Source organism: Microcebus murinus, chromosome 8 (assembly GCF_040939455.1).
Source record: "Microcebus murinus isolate Inina chromosome 8, M.murinus_Inina_mat1.0, whole genome shotgun sequence".
Lineage (NCBI taxonomy): Eukaryota > Metazoa > Chordata > Mammalia > Primates > Cheirogaleidae > Microcebus > Microcebus murinus.
In genome coordinates, this window is record NC_134111.1 from 39372334 (window position 1) to 39389697 (window position 17364).

Below are 17364 nucleotides of genomic sequence, written 5' to 3' on the forward strand. Positions count from 1 at the left end.
AACGAAGTCTGTTTGTTTGCTCATTCTTTCAATAAGCAAACATTTATTGAGCACCTACACTGTGCGTCAGGCTCTGTGCTGTTGAGAAAAGAAAAGATTGCTGTAGACACTCTAAGGGAGGCTTCCGTGTGTAGCTGGGATTTTTAAATAGGGAGGCAACCAGAGGATGGTAAGTCCAGGCTGCAGACGCAGGAGGATCAGAGACAGCCTTAGGATGTCCTGCGGTCACATGCAAGGAAATTGTTTTGTCTTTACTTCCAAATCTTAAAGCGCTGTTGTAAAAATAAACAAAACCAAACTCCTTCAGGCCCTTTGATCCTAAATAACTGACTCTGTTTGAGCTAATTCACCAGTCTGCTGATAAAAGTACAAATCATCACAGGGTGTTGATAAAGCAGCTTAATCCAGGCAGCTGGGTTCTGAACGCACTTTGGCCTGGCGTACTCCCATTTAGCAGGCTTGCAGTCAAGGGCCTGGGCTACTAGGATTTAATAGGGAACAGAGGGGTCAGTGCACATGGCCCCTGTTTTCAAGGACACAAGCCAGCGTTAGGTCAACAGTGGGGCAGTGTGAGTGGCCCAGTGACCTGTGGCAAGGGGATCCCATACGGCTCCATGTCTTTAAATTAGAAGTGGCTCTTTGTAGAAGCTATGTAGGGTGAGTATTGCTTCTTTCTTTGGTCATTTTCCTCCTGCTGTTTTGCAAGAGATGTTTGCAAAAGGTTTTTTCCTACCTCCCCCCATCCCCAGGCTGTTTGTTGTTTTTTTTTTTCCTACAGGTTAAATTTAATTCTCCAATCATAGCATAGTTTCCCATGCTGGTACTTTCCCTGGGCTGCTTACCTGAAGGTTTTCCATCGCTGCTGAAGAACTAAGTCTAGTCAGCCTCTCTGGACCATCTTGAACAGATGGTATAAACTTTAAGGATCAAACTCTCTGCTTGACTTTATAATTGTGTTTTTGTTTCTGTAGATTTTATCCTGCATCTTTTCTGCATTAACCGTTTTGTTGATTGTCCCCACACCCCATCCCCCAACAAATGTTGTTCATTTGGGAAGTATACTTAAAGGTTCAAAGGAGTTTAATGAGATAGGAATTCTTTCCTGAGCAATTCATCTTTGTTAAAAAGAAAGGATACATTATCTCCAAATTATATAGATTTACTGTTAACTGTCTAAAAAGTATCTGAGAGTTTTTTTCATTATCTTCCTATTGGAGTTTTTTCCCCCCTTCTCTGTAAAGTGATTTAGCAGTTTCTTTCCCCTGATAAGCAATGTTCTTCTGATTTACCAGAATATCAACATACTTTGATAAAAATCTTTGTGGACTGGAAAACTTTCCATTGATCCTGGGGAGGGCAGTGTGTGTTTTAACTCTCAATAGATAGCCCCAGCCATGCCTGGCCTCCTTCAAAGTATTTTGGTCTCTCATTTCAGCCACAATTACAAGTTCATCCGAAAATGATGACCGGAGTGGCTCCAGTTTGGAATGGAATAAAGATGGAAGCCTAAGGTTAGGGGTTCAGAAGGGAGTGCTTCCTGATCGCAGGGCAGATAACTGCTCCCCAGTGGCAGAAGAGGAGACCACTGGGTCAGCGGAGAGCGTGCTGCCCAAAGCGGAATCCGCAGCTGGAGATGGTCCAGTCCCTTATTCTCAGAGCTCCAGCTCACTAATAATGCCACGGCCCAACTCAGTTGCAGGTAAGGCCACACCTCTCCCTGGAAGGGTTCTCTCACGAGACTGAGGTGTCCTGTGTTCGCTGTCTTCATGTGGGAGTCTAATCCAGACACAAGCCAGCTTTGTGATCTTGGATCGGGCAATGACCTTTTTTAGGCCTCAGTTTACCCATCTGTAAACACAATAAGGTTGTACTTAATGGTCTAAGTGATCTTTCTACTATGGAATTCTTTAAATCTATGATTTGGACTATGTGGCTCTTTGTGTATAAGGGAAGAAAGTATAAAAAACTCTCCTCTTGGGTTTTGTTGTTTTAAACCTGAGTACCTTCATGACTTTTGGTAAGCGGGAATTATTGTTTAGACTGAGTTTATTAATAGCAGCTCAAAGAATTTTGAATCCAGCTTTCAAACTTATTTTTGTGTAATTGGGGCCCATCCTACAGACTGGAGGTTGAATTTCCGTGCAATTTAATTGTAGCGGAGCTCACAGCTTAAAACAGAAGCAGTGGAAGTGAGAGGTCCCAATCAAAGAAATGAAAATAGCAAGACAGATGCCTTAGCAAGATGCAGCCGCTGGAACTAAGAGAACAAATGTCGGTCACTGTCGATAGCTGGACTGGTCAGCAGGTGGCTGTCAAGCAAGGAGAGTGCAGTCGGCCCTCCAGATCCGAGGGTTCTGCATCTTTGGATTCAGCCAACCACAGATTGAAAATATTCAAGAAAAAAAAAAATAATACAACAATAAAAATAATACAAATTTAAAAATACAGTATACCAGCTATTTACATAGCATTTACATTGTATTGGGTATCATAAGTAACCTAGAGATGATTTGAAGTATATAGGAGGATATGCATAGGTGATAAGCAAACACAATGCCATTTTATATAAAGGACTTGAGCATCCAAAGATTTTGGTATCCTGGGAGCCCATTGGGGTTGGGGGGTTACTGGAACTAGTCTTGAGTGGGTAACAAACAAGGGAAGGTTATGGTTTGGGATGGATGGGGAAAGAATTCTCTGCATCTGAGCCATGGTGCCTATTTTTAAGGTCTTGAGTTTCTAAACTTCAGGCTTTTAGGCTGAATTTAGAAGAGGAACTTGTTACAGTCACTCTTTGTTATCAGTGTAGCACTTAGAATCTCTCTCCTACTAATGCATGGACCCAGATTCTCTTTTGCTACATCAGAGGATTTCTCTGTAATTTATATTAGGCTCTCAGGATGTGGTGGGTCACTCTGGCTGTTGTTGGGTGTTTTACAATGGAACTCTGAAGCAGCTGATAAATAAATGTCCCTAATGGAAAAGTTCTGAGGCACAACTCTAATTCACTTTCAAAGGAAGTTAAAATGGCCTTGTTCCAGAGGAGGGATTTGGCATGTCTGTTCCTGGAGAACGTTATGTGTATTGACTGATGGCTCTTCCACAAGCTTTTGGTTCTCCCTCTACCGGTTCACCACCTTTAACATAATATGTTGCACCCAAGGCGTTTTAAATCGTATTTACCTAGTTGTGATGAATGGGTCATTTGTATTATCCCAGAACTTGATAGCTTTTCAACTTTAACCAAATAGCAAACTTGCATTCAATTTAATCAAGCTGTTTTAAAATTAGAAAAGATTAATACATTAATTTTAAGTGTTAAAAGCATCCCTTTTGGGGTTCTGTTTTCTGCTTGATGTTCTTTTGTGTGGTCTCCTGCCATGCGAAGTGACAGTGGGTGTGACCTGAGCTTTTCCAGAAGACTGCTGTGATTATAGAGCAGAGCTTTCTGATTTCTGCTGTGCTCATTCATTAGCTTCTACGTATGCCCTTGAGCTAGACCTCCTATGGAACTGGGAAGGTTTTACCTCTGGATTTGAGCAGAGTCTACCTGGCCTAATGGGTTTGCTCATTTCTTCTGTGCTGCATATTTTTAAAGCTAAATGCATATTTGAAAGGAAATAGGCAAATACCGTACCTCACAGTATCTGTTAACAAGCCAGGAGTCTGGAAGATTCTTCATGGCCCACCTTCCTGACCCTAAAGCTGAGCCTCAGTTAAGAGGGAATGGCAGGATTTTTCAAGTATCATTGAAAAGCATAAGATTCGGTTTGTAGAGACTATATGCAGCGCTGTTTATTTAGTGATGAGAAGGCAGGCTACTAGAAACAAGGCAGCAGACAACACTTGGTGCTAGAAGGATTGAAATAATATGTGAAGGACCAGATACTGAAGTCTCTCAGAAGTATTTGCATGTTAAGATCCATATAAACACAAATTGCTATTTGGTAGGAAAGGTGTTTTGGTGCATGAGGACAGAGTGAGGACTGGCAGGTGAAGGAAGAGGGTGATGCCAGGTGCATTCACAAGACTGGCCTGGGAGGTGAGGTGCAGAGCCAGGTCCTGAGGTTGTCAGCCTTCAGTCATCAAGCCTGCTGCAGAACTGTAGTTGTCTGTTGACTGTGTAGTCAAGTGACAATTTTTTTTAAATCAAATATCATAAAAATAAGTTGACTAGGTTTAGAGATTATTACACTACATAGATTTTCTTTGTAAAGGTGTTTGTTAGAATGGGATTGATTTGGAAAGCTCTGTGTCACATCAAAATATATGACATGGACACCTTTTTTCCTTTATTGAAAAACAGAATGTGAAGCCTTTAAAAGTATTTTAGATCATCTAGAATTTGGGGAATGTGTTCTACTATTTTTTACTTTTTTATTATTTACTTTTTTACTATTTTCTACTATTTTTTTACTTTTTCCCCCTTTACTTTGAATAGATTACAGAACCCTATTTAATTTTCCAGGAAACCAGCAAACACAATTACCATCTAATTTTCTTGAAACTCTTAACTGGTAATTTCCCTGGACTTAATGGCATTTACCTTTCATAGGTTAGTCCACAATTTTAGCAGATGTTCCTCTTTGTTCAGCTTAGAGAACTCTCCCCCTTCCCTCCCACTCCCCCTAAAAAACAAACTCTTTCCTCAGCATTTTGAAATGTGCTTCTTACCCAGATATTAGACACAGTATGTGTGTGTGCAATAAGTGTATAATTAATTTAATTGTAGAGATGTTAGCAGTAAGTTTATTGCAGCATGAAATTATTGCTTTACCTCTGGTTTTTCTTGGCCCTGAATAGTGTTTAGGATGTTGAAAGCATTTATCACTAAATACTGAACGTGAGTCTGACTCTCGCACAAGTAATGTCTGAGAATCTGCTGTGGACATGTCTAAGGAGGCAGAATGGCCCACGTCACCTGCTGGGTGGGGAACAACACCTGGACGCATAGTTAAGCTGCTGAAGCTTCCCTGTTCCTGCTTGCTGGTGTCTCTGTCACTGGAGAGGAGAGGGTAGAAAGTGAAGGTAGCTGGTGGCTTGGGACCTTGCTGTAACTTTCAGCTGAATCCTGTTTGAAACCGAGAATCAGCCAAGAGCTACAAGGGTTGTTGAGGCTGCTCTGTTGCACTCCTTGGAGCTAAAGCTCTGGTCACTGGAAATCTGAAAACAGAAGCATTTAAAATCTCACCATCTCCTGCATCTGTGTCAGATGAGGCATTTTTTGCAATCCTTCCTTTGGAATGTCCTTTATAGTTGTGTGTTTTTAATCCTTTCAGTTGTCACAAAACTATGAATCGAATGTTATATTTTAAAGGGTCAGGAAGAGAAAAAATAGGAAACCCTTTAGAGGCTCTAAGGATCTTTGTGTTCTCTAGGGCTGAGACAACACGTCAGATGTTCATGACTATTCAGCTCTGAAATGAGTTGTGGGTTATGGCTGTGGCTGCCTGCCGCTTTTACACGGGCTGCAATGGGCACACTTACCATGAGACATGCGAGGAGAAGGGGTCAGAGTCCTGTGACTTGGGCAGGAGCCTAGCAATGTGTTCTAAGCTGTGTTCCTGTTGGGAGACTGGGGGGCCAGGGTTGTGGGGGAACAGATCCAGTCCTGTTAGCCCTCCAGGAAGTTTCACACATCCTGGTTATGAAGGACCTGGAGTGAAGCTAGAGGCTGCCATTGGATTACCATTCATCGGGTCCATTTGTAAGTCCTGCATAAGGAATTATCTGGGAATGGGGGAGAATTGCGTGGTAACTGCATGGAGTATTCGCTTAAACATGTGCACGGTGTATAGAGGCTGTGGATATACACCAAAAGGATATAGAAGCAAAGGTGTAAGCTGTTGTGAAGTCAGGGTTGCAGATGTTTCTCTGATGGCTGGGAAGGTAAGTAGGTAGGGCACATGTTTGATTGTCCCTTCGGGGATGCAGCAAGAGGGGATATGCCATCACAGAGTCAGGCTGGAGCCACCCAGGTGGCTTGTTAAGTGAAAAGATAAGCAGGTTTGATGTGGACAGTGTGGAAGAGGAGGACTGAAACCTTAGGAGGGGAAATAGGAAGGGCTCTGGTCAAACTAATGGTGCCAGTCAACAGCTGGACGCTGGGTCACAGCCTGTAGGGGGTAGCCAGAGGGTTTTTGGAAGCCAGATGTCCCAACTTGACTTCTCTCTTGCAGCTTGGTCACACTAAAGATTTCATCAGTCCTGAAAAGCCTTTTACCCTTGCAGTGTGACTCCCACTAGCCTCCTCATTTGCCCTCAAAGCATGTGTATGTTTTAGTACCCTGGAAGATAATCATACATCTAGGATCAGCAATACTTTATGTTGGGCCACATAAGCCACAAACCAAATTAGGTTAATTCTATTTAAATTTTTCTCATTGTCACCTAGGATGTATGTATAAAACAAGTGGAGGGGTTTTTCAAGGCAAAAATATGTACTGTGTATGTGTGCTTCTAAGGTTTGCTGAGAATCAGAGAATACACACAAGAATCCAACTTGTGTGTATGTCGGAATAGATCCTTCATACTTTTTAACAGTTACCTATGTGCAATGAATCTTACTGATTTGGTCAGAGGTGAACATTTTTAGAATTTTAAGAAATATATACATATATATACCTAGAATAGTATCATATATAATAGATTTACATATCTGCATATATTTAAAGCTTAGAAATATGTTATAACTATTACAGCCGAGAGCTTTTAGTGTTCTGGGTACTATGGAATTATACATGCAGAATCTGCTCATTTAATTAACAAGGTTGGAATTCCAAACAGCAGAAAGCTTCCCAGAGCTGCAGAGAAGACGCTAGTACCATGCCACATGTTTGCAGTAAGTACTGAAGCTGTACTCTGTGACATGTGATTGTCAGATTTCTTCATAAAACAATTTATAGTAAAATCTGTCACCTTCCAGAAATAACGGAGGATTCTGGCAGTCATGTCAACATAATTTTGATTTAAGAATAAGGAGCGTTTAGATTTTAACCACTTTTCAATTAAGAATATTGCCAGAAAAAATAAACTGGGGCAAACAAAACCAAAATCCACCTTAAAAGTAAATTTTGCTGAAAGCCTAAACTGTGAATTGCCTAGTAATTTATGACTTGTAGTAGCTTAGGTATTTCTTTAAACTCAACTTTGAAGAGACTAAACTTCAATTTAATATTGCAGCAACAAGCTCAACCAAATTGGAAGATCTGAGTTATTTAGATGGGCAGAGAAATGCTCCTCTACGAACGTCGATTAGATTACCGTGGCACAATACGGCTGGAGGTAGGGCCCAGGAAGCTAAAGGTATTTATCCTTGCATCCACTGTGATAATGGCTGTGACGAGCTCATTCACGAAACATTGAAAGTCTGTGATAACCAGCATTTAACCCAGGGGTCCTCAAACTTTTTAAACAGGGGGCCAGTTCACTGTCCCTCAGACCGTTGGAGGGCCGTTGGCGAGTGCGGCGCACATTCCACACATGCGCACTGTGGGCCTGGGACGAGTCGGCTGCTAAGCAGGACAGGCAGCGGCGGCAAAAACACCCTGCAGGCCAGATAAATGTCCTGGGCGGGCCGCAGTTTGAGGACCCCTGATTTAAATAAACTGTTTTTAAAACATGATGGAAAGTGTGAGGTGTGCTAGGAGGCCATCCTCAACAGTTTTGAGCTGCTGCTTTAAAATATGTGATTAACTTGCTTCCGGAATTGATTTCCACAGTTATTTTGAAGTGAGGGGTAGTTTAACACTCGGTAGATTTTTTTGTTACTGACAAAGAATCAGCATTGTTTCAGTTCCTCGGACTGAATCACCCATGTCCTGAGTCACCTGTAACATGCATTTGTGTGCACAGCAGCCCACCGTGTGGGCAAAGTGTCATCATGCCCAGATGAGAGCTGTTGTAATCATTAGAGAAAACATATTTCTATTTTACCCATACAGTAGGGAAGAAACGTGTCTTAAATATGGTTTCAGGTCAACCAGTGAGACATGGTTTGACCCCTTGCATTGCTTTCTCTCATCTGCTGTGTGTCTGCCTTGAGCATGAGAATAACTCAGAGGCATGAAAGGACTAGGAAGTCATTTTAAGAGGACACTTTGTAGGACAAGTAGGGTATGATAAATGAGATATTGCAGAAGTATGAATAGAACCAGATTGGAAATACTTACAGATCCCTTATGGGGTGAAACTGGAGGTTGTACTAAGTGTAACACACAAGCAATGATATATTGAGTTTCTTAGCATATAAAATTATGACATTCTTCTAGAATAATGCTCTTTTTTTTTTTAAGCACGATTTGCTCCCTACAAGCCGCAAGACATTTTGTTGAAACCCCTGTTGTTCGAAGTACCAAGCATAACGACAGACTCTGTGTTTGTGGGAAGAGATTGGCTCTTTCACCAGATAGAAGAAAACTTGAGGAACACAGAACTGGCAGAAAACAAAGGCGCGGTGGTTGTTGGAAATGTGGGATTTGGGAAGACTGCGATCATTTCCAAGTTGGTAGCGCTGAGCTGCCACGGAAGCCGCATGAGGCAGATTGCTTCCAGCAGCCCCAGTTCATCACCGAAAGGTATGTCCACACTTAACTTCTTGTCTAGTTGATTAATATGAGATAGAGGGAGGAAATTGCTGTTCAGATAGACAGAAATTACCAATTTTCCTGAAGTTCCAACTACTATATTTGGTTTGCAATCACATGTTAAATGAATTATTTGAATACTTCATCTGTTGTAGTATATATTTGGCTCTACTCTGGGGTAAGGCCAGTGTTTCCTGATGTCCTCCTGAACTGCAACCCCTCGCTCCCTCTTAATACAGGCAGAGGTGGGGCCGTGAGGCCTGATCAAGTGCCCTGAGGAATGCTTGGTCCTAAGACCATGGGCTGGACCTCGGGCAGAACAAGCCAGATGGAGTCTACTGTAGAATTCTTTTGTACCCTGTTCACCACAGGCTTTGTATTCTATACTGAATTTGCTAAAACTATAAAGACTAAGTTAGGTATGACATACAGTAGCCAAATATTTGACTGTTCACTGTGTATTTCATATGCAGTAACCCCATTAGAAAGAGAATGTCTCTAAACATGGTGAATAAGAACAGGTGAGCCATATGAGATTTTTTTTAATCCAAAAGAATTTAATAAAGGAAATTGGAAACTAGTTCTCCAGGGTGGGGGACTTGTGCTCTCACTTGGACCTTTGAATTTTGGACCATGTTCCCTCTTTACCTGTTAAAATACTCTCTAGGGCTAATCAAGAAATACGTTCATTTGGGGGGAGGGGGGAAATGGGCATTTATTGAAACCTTAAAATCTGTACCCCCATAATATGCCAAAATAAAAAAAAAAAAAAGAAATACGTTCAATATCCCACCCTACTCCTATGTTGATGCAAACATGAAATGGGTCTTTTCTCTGCAGCCTCGGACCCCACCCAGGACCTTCCTTTCACTCCATTGCTCTCACCGAGTTCTTCTACAAGTGCTTCCAGCACGACGAAAATTCCTCCTGGAGCTGGGTCTGGTACTCCTGAAAACCAGAGGCCAAGAGAGGATGCGGTGAAATACCTTGCTTCTAAGGTAATCTGCTCTTGTTTTATGGGAGCCTTCCAGATAGAGAGAGAGGAAGAGAGATTTTCTAGTTTGGTTTCTGAGAAGTGAAGGGGAAAAGGAATCTTGAAACAGAGACAGCTGCCTAAGCTTTTGATAAAATTGTGATAAAGTATGCCAAATAAAAGAGGTAAAAGAAAATAAGTATCTATCTTAAGACATTAGCGGTGGATCTCTTATACAATGGATTGAGAGAGTTCCTCAGAGCATCAGAAGACATCTGTGTACTCACCACAAAACCATCCTTATAAGCACACACTTACCTTAATTTGATGTGTGAGCAGAGATGGGGAGCTTTTAACCAGACCCAGACCTCTTCTGCCTGCACGCTGTTGCCTGGGGCATTTGTCTCCTGCAGCTTTCTGTCAGAGGTTACTTGTGAAGTTGTAAAAGACACTTTAGTTGACTTTCCCTTCCTTAAATTTGTGGTCATCAGGGTCCTTCTGAAATTTTTCTTCCGCTCAGCATCCATCGCTGGTTCATAAGCCACCCTCCTGCATTAAGGCAGTTACATCTCTTGCCCTTGGTGAGCCGTGCGGGTCTCCCTTGGCAACCGTGGTGTGAGTTGGTGGAGCTGGAGAACCCCAGAGATGGGCAGCGATGAGACCCACCTTGTGGGGAGACCCGGGGGTGGGGCTGGTGCAGAGGAACTGGCGCAAATACCGCTCTGCCCTAATACGCACACGTAATTACACACACAACTGGAGCAGAAGCACTACAAAACTATGCTTATTCTTTTATCCCATAATACACTCTGGTAATTTATATTCACTTTATTACATTTAAAAAAAAACAAAACTCTGTGGCTTCAAGTTGATTTTATGACCACTGTTGGGTTGCCAAGCTGCTTTTGTCAAACACCGTGGGCAAGACCGTGGCACTGAATGTCTCATGGTGGTTTGCACAAGCTCACAGAGTCCTCACCTGTGTCCCTGCTAATCTCTGTCCAGGTGAGAGCTGAAGAGCAGTCAGCTTTCCTCTGAGTGTTGATGATAAGTTTGATCCAAACCAGGAGTTTCCTGGCAGTTCCAGGCTGGCCTGAGGAAAGCTGCTGTACATAGATGCTTGCTCCCTGCTTTTGAAGAGTCTGCAGCCCTGGGGTCTAATCCCAAATCTTTGATTGACTCTGTCACCCTGGCAAGACATTTACCCTCAGTGTCAGCTGCCCTCAGCAAGGAACTGTGGCTGGTGGTCTTGTCCCCCTTCCTGCAGGGGCTGGGATGGCCGTGACTCAGACGCTTCTGAAAAACACACAGCCCTTCGCACAAGTGTGTTTGCCCCTTTTTTGCACTCCTTACCTGTACTTACGTTCCTGCTTTCCTCCTCATTTGGGAAAGCACTGGATTTTTCATTTATCTGCAGCATACCTCCCACTCGTTCCAATGACTTCTGCATCTGACCCTTTCTTTGGGTCTCTCTTAACCAGTAACCTGCAACTGCTGCAGATCCCTTGTGTGGGGACCACTCCTCATCCTCTCGGTACTTGGGCAGCTCCTCTCTCCTCCTCCTTGTCTCTTCACACGAAAGGCAGAAGCTTGCAGTTTCTGATTTCCATTCTTCAGATAATGTCCCTGTTGAACTGCACAGTGTCTCTTGATGAAACGTGGGTATGAGGAAAGAGGCTGAGGGCTTGGGCTCCTCTGCCAGTGGGGAAGAACAGCTATGACTCTACAACCCGGGTTTCAGAGCCACCAACTTTATCTTCCACCTTTTGGGCTCAGCAAAAAGATTTCCTAAAGAGGTGCTGCTGCTCTTGAGATCAGAAATGTGATCTCTGTGTGAAGAAGACACTTTTTTTTTTTTTTTAAAGAGACAGGGTCTCATTCTATCACCCAGGCTGGAGGGCAGTGGCACAATCATAGCTCACTACAGCCTTGACCTCCTGGGCTCAAGCCATCCTCCTCCCACCTCAGCCTTCCAGGTAGCTAGGACTACAGGTGTGCGCCACCATGCCTGGCCTGGATGGTACTCTTTAATGTTGAGGACATTGGGATGGCTTGGAATTGCTTTTTAAGCCAGGATAGGGTTTAGGTTTTATGAGTGGCTTTTTATTAATTTAGTGCAGAGTAACTTGTGCTGATTTTTGTGCTAATCAAGGTGGATTTGTGGATTCAGTTAAAGGTCTGCAAAGCACACAGATGAAGGAGGGGATAAATGGATCGATTACGCTAACTAAGGACTTGGTCTTGGGGAGTAGAAGCAACATATCCTGTTATCTCAGCGAGTGGGCGGAGTTGTGTTCCCGTTTGAGATCATAGAAGGAGCTTTGTGAAGAGAGTGAGGTGACGCTGACGGCTCTGCTTCCCCCGTAGGTGGTGGCCTACCACTACTGCCAGGCCGATAACACCTACACGTGCCTGGTGCCGGAGTTCGTGCACAGCATCGCGGCTTTGCTCTGCCGGTCCCATCAGCTGGCTGCCTACAGAGACCTCCTGATAAAGGAGCCCCAGCTGCAGAGCATGCTGAGCCTCCGATCCTGTGTGCAGGACCCAGTGGCGGCTTTCAAGAGGGGAGTGCTGGAGCCGCTCACAAGCCTGAGAAACGGTACCTCGGAGCGGCCCCCACAAAGCCCCTCTCTCAGTGGTGGTGCGGGACATCCAGGTGGACCTCAGAAGGAGGGTGGTCAGCTCAGCCCTGGGGTAGGAGTGGGGAGGGGCGGGGAAGGATGTGGAAGCATCAGTGCCCATCTGGTCTCCTTCCTCAGATCTCCCCGAAGTTCCTCCTTACCACCCCCACCAATGGTGTAGTGTTAAATGAAGCATCCCTGACAAGAATGAACTCTACCATTGAACAGTTCCAAAGTAGCGAATTGGTAACTGCAGCTCTTAAGATGATTTGCACCCTTAGAAGACTATTGCCTACGTATTTTGTACTCTTAGATATCAGGGAACAGTGGATTATTTGGGAGAATTTTCCAGTGTATGTTTTTTCCATAGCCTCCGCTCAGTTGAGTTGAAACCTAAAGTCATTTCTACAGGTTTCCATTTGATTTTTTTTTTTTTGCCCATGAATATTCTGTAACATAAGGGATGTCAGTGACATTGTGGGCCTTTCAGTTTTCTGTCTTCTCTCCCCTTTGCTCCTTACCTTTTGAACTAGTTTGTTTACCTGCCCACATAGCACTTCCACCAGAACGTGCTAGAGAGAGAGAGAGAGAGAGATTGAAACAGATGTCATTTTGCCTCCCTTCTCTGGGCCGAAGGTTGGCACTAATAAATGGAATATTAGCTTTAGGCTTGTGGGAAGCAGCCCTGTTATGGGGTGTGTGAGGCAGAGGTCTCCCCACCATGTGGTTGTGTGGCTTGTGGCCAGACAGTGAGCCCTGAGGAGGAGTGTGGGGGGGTGGAAGGCCAGTTCGTCTTACCTGCAACCCACTGCAGAGTTCTAAGGGGGGACCTAGTATCTTTTCCAGGTCTGGTCTCTGTACGTGTTAATGTCTTTGCTGTCACCCAGCCCATGGCAGGCGGTGGTTTATGAAGAGCTGCGTTACATACATGGCCGGGGTTCTGCTGATGTGTGGAATGCAGCATGTTTCTGTTCTGTGAGAACTGGGTTTCTTTTGTCTCTGTGCTCCAGTGTTCATTGTGGATTTAATAGAAAATATGCTTCTGTGAAAACCGTTTCTCGTGCCATATGTAAACTATTTTAGTTTCTCCTAACACTTTAAACTGTGCATTAAAATACACTGGGTGGTGCCATCTTACAGATACGGATAATTTCTTAATTTGAAAAAATGATTTTGTCCTTTAGAGCAGAAAATTCCTGAAGAAGAATACATTATTTTGATAGATGGCTTAAACGAAGCTGAGTTTCATAAACCTGATTATGGAGATACACTTTCTTCATTTATTACCAAAATTATTTCCAAATTTCCTGCTTGGTTGAAGTTGATCGTGACTGTGCGAGCGAATTTTCAGGTAACTGAAAAATTCTCAAATCTCTTTCTGTGTCCCCATATTCCAGTTTTACAGTGATAAAGACTGATAACTTCAGCTATTGTAAACCGTTTAGTCGCTGAATTGAAAACTATGTTAGGAATTCGAAAAATCAGTCCACAGAGCTCCACATGGGTGAAACTATGCCCTTTTTAGCCTCAGGCATATTTATCAAGATGTCTCGTGCCTCCACTTCTCCTTGTTGATGTCTAGCCAGGTCACCATCGTGCAGTGTGCGAGGCCATCCGAGAAGTCTGGCCAACAGGTCTGCTAGAGTTTACAGATATTCCTGCTGGAGTTGTTTGCATGGGTTTGCAGTGGGGCTGTGTGGCTGTGTTTTGTTTTTTGGTTTTTTTGAAGGATGAAAGAGATTTTAAGGCCTCTTCTGGGAGATCTGTTTTTTCATAACACTTAAACATTGAGGTAGCATTTGCAGCCCAGTGGGGCAAGAGTGATTTTTTTTTTCCTTTTTCTATCTTCCCCCTCATTTGAACCCTAAAATTGTTTCTTAACCATTGACTCCCTCTATACCTGAACTTTTTCAGTATAAAGACATTTAGACATTAGATTTTGATTCTTGCTCTTTTTTATGATATTTATTTTAAAATAGCATTTGGGTGTTTTTGTCTTTATTTTTTTTCTCATTAAAACTGGAATTAGACCTCAGTTGAACTTGATGTTTGTTGTTTTGAACATTTGATTTATATACTTTTCAGCTGTTTTTGACACAGTAAGCATAATCTGACAGTCAACAGAGCATAGGAACCGGGAGTCTTTTGTTTCACTTCCTAACTGTGTAAGTTTTCAGAGGTTCGGTTAGCATCCACGTAAAACAGGAATAATAATTGTGCTACGCCCTCTTCCTAAAATTATTGCCTTAAATGAGGATACACACTTAAACACTTCTAAAATTATAGTGTGAGGTTAAAAAAAAAAAACCAGACAAGCGAACCTCTTCTGTGCTGGCAGGTGTCAGATAGTGCTTCTCTTTGGAATGGGGGGGAGGGAGGAAGGGCGCGAGGGTCTTCTGGGACTGGTGATGTTCCCTGTCTACGTGCTGGTTATGCAGGAATATCTGACTTTGTGAAAATCAGTGGCACTGTGCAATTAGGGTTTGTGCGCCTCTGTATGTATGTTATACTTCAATTTAGAAGTTTACTTAAAAAACAAAAACAATTTAAAACATGATAGCACGCTATGCCAAAGTAGGTACCTGTCATTGGGGTATAGCCCAGGTGCAGTCTCAGACTTCCTGGTTGGGTTACACAGCCCCAGTGTTTGATGCACAAGGAGGGTTCCCTCTTATCTCAGCATCTGGCCGTGTTCTGAGATGTGCGGTGTTGGTTTCTATAGCCCACTGCACAGTGTAAGGACTGTGGGTGGTAGGTCACTTGCGGGATCTCACTGCCCCTACTGGCACCGGCTTAGCTGCCACTGCCTGCGTGGGGCTCTTACTTGCTTGCCTGGCTCTGCGTCCTCGGGAGAGACTTTACTGATTCCATCTCACATCAGGATTTCTTTCACATAAGCTTTTTATCTTCACCTTATCCTATTACACGTTTTAATACGAAACAATGAGTCCCTGTAATCCATGAAAATCCTCCTTGAAAGAAAACTAGTGAATCTGGTTTGAAATGCTGCTAAAATAAAAAAAGGAATCTCTGTGGAGTGACACTGTGGGATTTTTTTCACCCCCCCCCCCAGGAAATCATAAGTGCGCTGCCGTTCGTCAAGCTTTCCTTAGATGACTTTCCGGACAACAAAGACATCCACAGCGACCTGCACGCCTACGTCCAGCACAGGGTCCACAGCAGCCAGGACATCCTCAGCAACATCTCCCTGAACGGCAAGGCCGACGCTGCCCTCATCGGGAAAGTGAGCAGCCACCTGGTGCTGCGGAGCCTCGGCTCCTACCTGTACCTCAAGCTCACCCTGGACCTCTTCCAGAGGGGACACCTGGTCATCAAGAGCGCCAGCTACAAGGTGGTGCCCGTGTCTCTGTCGGAGCTCTATCTGCTGCAGTGCAACATGAAGTTCATGACCCAGGCTGCCTTCGAGAGGGCCCTTCCCATCCTCAACGTGGCCCTCGCGTCCCTCCATCCCATGACAGACGAGCAGATCTTTCAGGCCATTAACGCCGGCCACATCCAGGGGGAGCAGGGGTGGGAAGACTTCCAGCAGAGGATGGACGCCCTCTCCTGCTTCCTCGTCAAGAGGCGAGACAAAACCCGCATGTTCTGCCACCCGTCCTTCAGGGAGTGGCTTGTGTGGAGAGCGGACGGGGAAAACACAGCCTTCCTGTGTGAGCCCAGGTACGGCGGCGAACCTCACAAGCGGCTGGGGAAAGGATTGCAAACCTGGTTCACGTGTTCTCATGGAAAGACAACCCAGATTGAAATAATTCAGTCTTGCTTTTTTATTTGCTTATTTTCCCCCCACTTTGGCAGAGGGAGGGGCAATGAGAATTCTCTCTGCTTGTATACACAAGCTGCTTCCCTTCAACTGCTAGGATTTTAGGACTGCTCTGCATACTCGGATGTAAGAGAAACGGGGCAGTGCCTGGCTGTCCATTCTTCCCTGATGTCCATTCTCTCCCAGATCCCTGTCTCCTGCGCCCAGCTATATTTGTTTGTGGTTCCGCTCAGTGTGGCAGACGGGGCCGGGCTGGGACGTGTTCTGCTCACTGCCTGGGCTGTTTGCATCACAGGAGGGTCGGGGAGGGGAGCCTGTCTGTGGTGTGGCCTGGTAGCAGTTAGGGGGAGAGGTGGGGAGTTCGAGGGTGTGATGTTTTCAGAGAAGGGTTTGCTCAAGCCTCCACTGCTGCTGACCCTAGCCTTGGCCTACACCTTTGCTGTCTCGAACGGCTTCTGCTCTCTAAGTCAGAATTGCCCCTACTTGAGTGACATGGGCTGGCAGGCTGCTCACTGTCCCCTAAGAACTGTAGTGGGCTTTTGACCGGCTTCCGGGGCCCAGGGATGCAGAGGTGAAAAAGCACTTGTGAGCCTCAAAGCCACCTTCTGCCCCATGAATATCGACTGACCGTTGACCTAGTAGATCCAGCTGCTGTTTCTGGTAGCTGTTGTCATTTTCTTAAGTGACACTGGACTGAAGGTTTGTTGTTATCTTTGGAACCTGGTTCGGGGCAATAAACTCTAACATCCAGGTTACTTAGCTAGACCATAATAGGTTGGTGAAACACATGCTGTGACATATCTAACCAATCAGATTATTTTCTAGGCAAAGTCCAATCCTTTCCCAGGAAGGTGGGCTATAGTTGAGTTTGTAGAGATATAAAAACAAATCAAAAGACTGCAGCAGGGGTTGTAGGTTGGTTACTGGGTTTGAGACTAAAGTAGTTGGACTATAGTCTTTGTGAAGCTCCACTTTATCTTGGGTAGGCCGGCCATGAAGGTTACGCAGCCTAGGGCAGAGCCGAGAGTGGGTGACTCATGGGCCAGGGCTGGCATCTGCTGTCCTCATGAGCAGTGGGGACACCCCTGGGGCAGGGCCTGGAGTCAAAAGAGGCACCAAGGGTGCAAAATTTAAGGAGGTGCTCACCTCTGGGGTGGTACCAGTTGGCATTTTCCCAAAAGAGTGCATAGAGCGGTGCAAGAAAGAAGCTACCCGATTCAATTTGATAGCGGTTTTTGAGGACCCCCTTTGTGCAGAGTGCTGCGGCAGATAGGAGAATTCCTGGGGCAAGGCCCTCCTCCCCAGGGCTTCCCGCCTGGGGTGGGTGAGACAGAAAGTGGCTGGGAAGGGGCCAGGCTGCATGTGAGACTTCGGGAAAGGGGAGGCGATTTCTGTAAACTGTTT

At 44.6% G+C, this 17364-nt stretch overlaps 1 protein-coding gene across 7 annotated transcripts in view; it reads left to right on the forward strand.

Annotated features, from left to right (window-relative positions):
* TANC1 (tetratricopeptide repeat, ankyrin repeat and coiled-coil containing 1) overlaps positions 1–17364 on the forward strand; it is a 225168-nt gene that overhangs the window by 161234 nt on the left and 46570 nt on the right. For 6 of the 7 annotated variants that reach the window (XM_012745247.3, XM_012745252.3, XM_012745251.3 and 3 more), the window contains 7 exons: positions 1436–1699; positions 7183–7305; positions 8295–8576; positions 9426–9583; positions 11926–12157; positions 13364–13530; positions 15253–15860. In XM_012745247.3, coding sequence (XP_012600701.2) covers positions 1436–1699; positions 7183–7305; positions 8295–8576; positions 9426–9583; positions 11926–12157; positions 13364–13530; positions 15253–15860 — 1834 coding nt within the window. The remainder of the gene's footprint in view (positions 1–1435; positions 1700–7182; positions 7306–8294; positions 8577–9425; positions 9584–11925; positions 12158–13363; positions 13531–15252; positions 15861–17364) is intronic. The other variant, XM_012745253.3, reaches the window with a different exon arrangement.